This window comes from Monopterus albus, unplaced genomic scaffold, assembly GCF_001952655.1.
Source record: "Monopterus albus unplaced genomic scaffold, M_albus_1.0 scaffold2.1, whole genome shotgun sequence".
NCBI lineage: Eukaryota > Metazoa > Chordata > Actinopteri > Synbranchiformes > Synbranchidae > Monopterus > Monopterus albus.
In genome coordinates, this window is record NW_018127882.1 from 7,851,570 (window position 1) to 7,859,531 (window position 7,962).

Consider the following 7,962-nt stretch of genomic DNA (forward strand, 5'->3'; position numbering starts at 1 on the left):
ACCACCTAACTTCATGTCCTCTTTTAGCACATCCATATATCTCCTCTTTGCCCTTCCTCTTGACCTCTTGCCTGGCAGCTACATCTGTCAGGGCCGCTCGGCGGCCGCTGCCTCTCCTCCTTTTTGTCTCTTTGTTTTCTCCGTTTTGTGGGCTCTGCACCTCAGCTGTGTTGCATTCCAGTAATTAGTAACTGGTTGTCAATGCACACAGCTGAGGTGCATCCCGGTGATCACCTTCTTTCCTTATTTAAACCTCGGACAGACGCTCCGCCTGGGCCGGAACATTAGCTAACACTAGCAAACATAGCGAACTATAGCTGACTAATATCAGACATTATCAGACATTATCAGACATAGCTCGATATAGCGCCGCTTTAAGTCAGTACTACGGAATGCTACGCTGACAGTTTGATGCGTTTTGGCTTGACTCCTAGTACACGACATAGACGTTACACGACACTACACTACACTAGAGGACACTATACACACACCCCGAGGTTTTGGGTCGTCTCTGGTTCGTCTCTGTGGCTTGGCTTTTGGACTATGCTTACCCTGTTCGTCTTCCGTGAGTTTGTGTGAGCACCTGTACGTCTTGGTCCCCTTTGGTTTCTCTGCCCCTCCTTTTGTTATCACTGCCCTTCCGTGGTTATAAGTATTACGGACCCTGTTGTTGTTGTTACGTTTGGCTTTGTCTTGCTTTTTTCCCCCATTAAACCTTTGTTTTGTGCTAGCACCTGGGTCAGCTATCTTGTGTCCTACCCCTAGTTCTCCCTCACCCTCCCGGCGAGGGGCGCTAACCCTAACATACTGAGTGTCTGTCTCCCCCATCTGCACTGGAATATGGGACAGCTTGACATTCTGAACCTGCAGTGGATATTTCATCCTGATTACCGGCCAAAGATCTTGTATGACCACGTGAAGTGGGACCGCATCACCGTCTCTGTCTGTATTAGCTAAAACCTCGACTTCCCCTCCAATAGAGTGTTCTCGTTTATCTTCATGGTGCCAAACCAGACACAAATACCATTAGGACGGATTATAACAATAAGCTAAATTCAACCCTTGTACGTCCCATTAATATATTATAACAGCTTGATACCGAATCACATGATGGAGACCATTCTGCCCACAGATGTATTAAGGGGAAACGGTAGATTTTTCAATGTCTGTATTATGAGAATGCCATAACGTTAATACATTCATTTATTCTATTTAGAATGAAAATAAAAATCACACGCAATTACAAACACACCTTTCATTTAGACACGCTTTTATTAGGAGATGGAAATTGCCTCAAGGCGTTTTACAAACGAACACATTAATTAGCACTTTTATTTTATTTCAGAATCTGTGTGTATGTACATGCACATGTGTGTTTATGGATCTGTTTATGTTTGGTTGCTTAAATGTATCTGCCCAATTTGTGCCACAGCTTCATCGGCTCCTGTGGAGTGTTGACCATGTCCATCCAGTGATGTAGCTGAGGGCCTTTGGGGTACATGAAGGGCCCTAACACCAGCACTCCCAGTAGGACTGGAGGCTCTGGGAGAAAGATATATGAATGTCACTGTCAGTGTTTTGTATCTTATTTGCAGCAATATTAGGGCAATATTAGTGTCCTGTCCCCCCTCAAAAGTGAAGTTAACTTTATTTTTTATATAGCGGCAGATCGCAACACAGAAAAAGGCACGATGAAGTCGTACCAAAGTCAGTGGAATTAACCACCAAGCTATGCATTTCAGCCATTTCAGCATTTTCAGAGCAATTCTTCAGCAATCAGCATCCACACACATTTTCTTCAGGAAATGCATTTGTCTAGTTTACCTTTATTGACCATTGTCTTTGGTGTGATCTTGGCTGGGCACCCGCTTCTAGCGAGTGTAGCAAATCATTTCCATTATAGACAATATGTATAACTTTGACTTTCTTTAGTCTTTGAGATGGCTCTAACGCTTCCCACCTATATTTAAAAAAAAAAAATCTCTTGATCATGGTTTTTTTTGTTTGTTTTGTAAGGTTCACATCAGCTGATGTTGCTTGTAAATAGCACACTGAGTGGTATTTATGTCAAGATAGTGTGGCCTGGTTAAATTGAACCAGCGCAGGACACAACAATGTCTTTTGGGTGTTTTATTCTGAATATAAATAATTGGGGTTTTCTCCAAAAAATATAAAATGAACAAAACAATGAATTAAACAACAGCGTCAACCCTGTTCCTCTCTCATTCGGTGCGGGGCATTTACAACTGCGCCCTTGCCTTGAAATACAACAAAAAAATACTCTTCCATTGAAGTAAGGAATACAGAAAATACAGAAATAACTGTGATGGCTCACCTAACAAACAAAGAGCACATACATTAGACATCAGAAATGTAACATTTCTCCAGCTAGCCTAAAACATAATGGATGCAGAGTTAAAATAAAACCTAACTGTACAGAAAATCCGTCTGCAGTAATCGATTCACGACACACTCCGCACGGGTCACACGCTGGGACTAAGATCTTAAACAACTGGTACAGATCTTCTGCTGAAATACCGCTTTGGTCAGATGAACACACATGGCTTTTTAGTTTCCCAGAATCCACTGGATCGATACCCAGTATCCTCTTCGTTCCCAGGGTTACTTCTCTAAAAGCGGTAGCACCCCTTTTTCCATACATAAGTCTAACAGGTGCATTTCCACCTGGCTACAATAGTTCTGAACCACACATCCATTCTCATTTCATTGATTAGATTTCAGGTTTGCTAGCACCTGACTCCAGTTGACATTTAGTGATATCAGAAGCCTGGTGCTACCATGGCTCTTTCCTCCATCACTTTGTATGTTTAATGGGTGTGTTCAATAAAGATGTAAAAGATCATGACTATTTGTTTTATCAGCTTAGAAATAGCTTGTTGATATTTGTGACTGACAATCAGATCATGTTTCATGACCAGTTTATGCAGATAACCCAAACTGTATTTCTTCCATCCAAGGACTGGTAGTTGACAAAACCGCTGCTGTTCTGGGCGGCGTGGTTGCTCCTGCGCCTTTTCAGTCACATTTAAAATATAGTGTATACAATTTTAGTAGCAACTCCTCAACTCTTAGGTTTTCAGAATGTCTACAATCTTCGGCTTCTTTCTATGAATTTGTAGTGTCTTGTACTGGCATTTAGAACAAGGCAGTGATTTTTGTGCTTCTCTAAACAAAATTAGTGCAGAACATTTTATCCAGCTACTGCATTTACACCAGGTAGCCACATCACTGAGGGTTAAATCCATGTTTGTACAAGACTCAAATGTTTTACTCTAAACTGAAGCCTTAAAAAGTCTGAATGTTGACTTGGTGCGGTCTCATGTGAGAATGCACTCGAGCTCCCTGAATGCATCTTACTGGGCTCTGATAAAAAATATCTATTCGCACTGTGTAAAATGCAAATAATTAATCTGGCATGCATGAGAGAGCCTTTGCTCAGACTGTGTGTGTGTGCGTGCATGCACACACAGACATGCCTGCATGAAAGTGAAGGTGTCTTGCTTGTGTTATGTGTGAGTTCAAAGTACAAAAGGGAGTTTTTATTTGGGATATTATGTACTAGGTACTTCCTTCTTTATAAATCACTGCAGCAGTTCCTCATTCTCAGTCCAAATGTCACTAAGGAAGGAAAGGGGAGAGAAAAGCAAATTGATGCAGGTTAGTAGACCAATAAGTATCTCAGGCATAAACTTAACTCAATGTGAGTTAATCAGGAAATGAAAACCTTCTCGGAACTGAACAGTTAATTCAACATTGAATAAACTGCTGGACAAACGGAGTGGAAGAGAGGCAAAGCTGAGCCATACCAAACCAGAAGGAAAGTCAGAGACCAGACAACTGGACGATGCACCCCAGAGTTCTCCACAAGAAGAGGGCGACCATCACAGAGCTGCCTCTCTACTACTCTGGACACCTGCTGAAGAAGAACTCCAAAGAGAAGGTGAGGACAAAGATGGGAAACATAACAGAAAATGCAAGTGGAGTGAAAAACAAACTGTGTAATATTTCACTATGATTACAAGATATTTGCCAAAAGTTTTTGACTATAAAGTAGAAAATTACAGTGATACATGCTGCATACAAAATAACACAAAGTGGTAAAAGTAGTCCTTATGCAGGAAGTAAAAGTGACTTTTTTTTTCTTTCCAGGATTTCAAGAAGTACCATGGAGAGCTTCGTGGAGCCACACTGTTTCTGTACAAAGATGACACTCAGGATACAGTAAGCAAACTCATTTTAAAAGCTACTCTTCACTTAATGCACAATCTGGATACACAACTAATGAAAATGTGATTAAACGATGGAAGTAGCGTGCTTTCCCAGAAAAGTTAAGAATTATGAATAAAGACAACTCTGTTGAATGGCAATAAGGAAATACTGTAGGTTCTATAGGTAAAACCAAAAAAAAAACTTTGATCAGCTGGTTAACAGTCATACACATTGTTTGTTTACACTGGCAGTACACAGAGAGGTTGGACCTGGAGCAGCTGAAGTCCATGGAGATGGAGTCTCCATATCAGAGGAAGGTTCCGACCATCTTCACTCTCACCCTGCAAACAGAGGAGGTGCATCTGAAGGTGTGTTGCTCTGACATGTTCAAAAACTGGAAATCAAAAAGTGTTGAATATCTAAAATAAAAATTGTATAGTATCACATGGCCTCAACATATTGCTGTGAATTCAAATTGGCCCTATCCACAAGTCTCTGGTTGACTTTTCTTTACATTGTAGATTTTTCAACTTTCCATGTTTTAATGTTTTTCTGTTTGTGTGACAGATGGACAATGCTGACACAGGAGAAGAGTGGAGGGGTTACATCCTCACCGTGGTCAAGGTAAGCAAACACCAACTTACAGTCAGACGCACTCTGGTGGATGGGAGTTAAACTCAGTACAGTTGCTGGTAACACTACAGAATACAGCTGAATGCTTGGGAAAAACAAGAGAGCAATAACAAACCCTCAGTGTCTGAGTTCAAGGATAATTATTACACACAGTGGTCTAATGTCTTCCAACATACCTCTCTCTCTGAATCCTTATGAAAATAATTTGCTGTATACAGTACAGCTAAACTTAATGTAGTTTAATACAACAGTCATGTAATAAATCTTCCTTTCATGAAGGTAATATTGTTCAGTCTTTATTCAAAATGTTTTATAGAGGGGTTGAGTCAACATTGTGGAACATATAATCCACAATGTTGAACTGTACTGTATTACACAGAGCTGTTTATGATAGTTAGCTTGGTCTCACTGATAACCTCTGAAGGATTTATTGCAGGATCTTTTGTATTAATTTTAGCTAAGTGTGCTTAATAAACTACAGACTGAGCATACAGAGCCAAGCACAAAAATACCAAGAAAAACATTACCTGGTTAATCATCTGCAGTGATTTAGGTCACAGTGCTTGTAAGGACAAACCCACTTTAAGACTAATGTTAGGTATTTTTAGTCAGATAGATATTGGATAGATACTTTATGTATTAGAAATGTTTAGTGGAGATAGGATGTCTAGTTAGACTGTTAAATGCTTAGGCATGCTTATGAGTTTCTACAGGGTACATCTGGTCAAGGATAACTAGAGAGAAGAGTTGATGACTGTCAGCAGACAGGGTGTTTAATATTATTATTATGACGTGTATAACTGTAGCCTTAGCCATAATATGTTCTTATGTTTAAGTCACGACATGTCACTAGAGGTCTGTGAGAATGTTTTTAGTTACACACCACTTAATCATCAGACACACACACATTGATTTACTTCATGTTTTGACTACTGCTATGGCCAGCTGCAAAGCTGGCACCAGAGACGTCGCGGTTGACGTTTCTGTGTAGTATGGGGCTAGCCCAACCGAGGGGATATAATGTATAGGCCTGGTGGGTTCAGGGTCTTTCATGTTTCATCTGCCTGCGAGCAGTTTGGGGGTGCAAGATGCCTGAGCGTGTAATGTTAATTTTTACCTGTGTTCATGGAATAAATCAGCACTGTTTTGTAGTTACTTGGACTGTCTTGTCTCTCAGAGTCCGCATGGTAAAAAGTACCAGATACAACACTAACAATGATAATGGTAGTGACACATTTGGAAACAAGAGGAAGGATGTATGCACACTTAATTTTATAACAGGAAAAGCTGCAACTCAAATTAATTTGTATAGCACTAATTCACAGCAACAATCATCTCAGGGCACTTTTACATAATAAGGTCTAGACCTCAGTAAATACTGGAGGACAACATGCTAAGAACCCCTTTACCTTCCCTAACTGTCCTATTGAAAATATGTCATGATAAACATACTGTATTAATATAACTATAAGCTTGATCAAGGAACAAAGTCTTAAGTCTAATCTTAAAGGTAGAGAGGGTGTCTGCCTCCCAAACCAAGACTGGGACCTGGTTCCACAGGAGAGGAGCTTGATAGCTAAAGGCTCTGCCTCCCATTCTACTTCTGTGGACTCTGAACCACAAGCAGACCTGCACTCTGAGAACAAAGTGCTCTGTTGGGATGATAAGGCTCTATGAGGTCGTTAAGATACAATGGAGCCTTGTCATTAAGGGCTTTGTATGTTAGGAAAGGGTTTTAAATTCTGTCCTGGGCATTTCAGCTTTTTTTTTCCTCAGTTTTTTTTGTAATATCCTAAATGCTGCACCTGTACCCAAACTGGATGTAATTCGTTTGAGGAAGCTGACCAATATACATTTTACACCAACATACCAAGATGTATTTGTCAACATGTTACACGCCATGTAAAACTGTATCTGTAATAATGTTTTCCTGTAGAAGGAGATGCCCAGTAAGCTGCATCTGTTGCCTGGACAGTTGTTTCAGCTGCAGGAAGTTCTGGCTCAAGAGAGAGGTAGAATTGCCCCTTTACTACCACCCAGACCATCCGTCCCATTCCAAGCCTCACCCTCCTCCTCCCCTCCTGACTGCAGTTCCCTGGACATGCCTGAGTAAGTTAGTCTGTTTCCTCCTTGTTACCGCTCACTCTGACAAACTGAACCACTTCCTGCTCGTTCTGTCCTACCTTCACTGGCAATGAGAAAGTGTTTATTTTTCCTTTTTATTCCTGCAGGTGTTTCTTCAATGTGACTCGGGAGGAGGCTAAGCAGATGTTGAATGCAAATCCAGAGTATGGAAACATCATCCTTCGCCCATCCACCCTGGCCAACAACTACGCCGTGACCCTAAGGCAACTGATGTCCAGGTCTGATCGATCTCATCCTCTGAAATGTATCACTAACTAGAGAATAATGCAGGAGCTTATATTCACGTTACTCTGTTCAGTTCTCACCGAATAGATGTAAATAGGTTTTTTTTTTCCTTTGTCTCACAGACAGCTGCTGCTACCATTCATTCATCATGTGAAAATTAATCTTTGCTGCTATAGGTTTTTATATATATATATATATATATATATATCAGTGCTGCTTTTGTGTGCAACTGTCACATTGGCTTTTCTGAAACATAAACAGGAAATGTTTATAGGAGCTGATCTGAAACTTTTGTCAAATCTGAATCACAGAGCACCTGTGGTTTAAAAAAAAATACAAAAGTAAAAAGGTGATAAGTCTAAAAGACAATTGAATTGCAAAGTAGATGCTAATGAAGGATCATTAGCATATGGGTGCTTTGCATTTCATTATAATTTTTTGGAACATTTTATTTATTCTTTCAAACATGTAACAACAATCAGTATGTAACCACACATAATTCCAGACATATCCACAAATATATTTTCAATTTGCTTATACCTAGTACATGCTTGAACGGAGTAGGAAGAAGTTAGACTTATCTAGTCCTACCCCCTAACATCATCTTATCATCATTGGTTTGCAAGCAGTATTACTACATGGATACATATTCTACATCCACACTCCCATCTGATTAATCATTAAGCCTGTTCTTGCCCATATCTTGATTGACACATACCTTTATATCTG

The 7,962-nt window shown here is 40.2% G+C and overlaps 1 protein-coding gene across 1 annotated transcript in view; it reads left to right on the top strand.

Moving 5' to 3' along the window:
* Positions 1–3,865: 3,865 nt before the first annotated feature.
* LOC109955411 (signal-transducing adaptor protein 1-like) overlaps positions 3,866–7,962 on the top strand; it is a 7,825-nt gene continuing 3,728 nt past the window's right edge. The window contains exons 1-6 of the mRNA XM_020591553.1: positions 3,866–3,961; positions 4,171–4,242; positions 4,482–4,598; positions 4,798–4,854; positions 6,800–6,972; positions 7,095–7,226. Coding sequence (XP_020447209.1) covers positions 3,866–3,961; positions 4,171–4,242; positions 4,482–4,598; positions 4,798–4,854; positions 6,800–6,972; positions 7,095–7,226 — 647 coding nt within the window. The remainder of the gene's footprint in view (positions 3,962–4,170; positions 4,243–4,481; positions 4,599–4,797; positions 4,855–6,799; positions 6,973–7,094; positions 7,227–7,962) is intronic.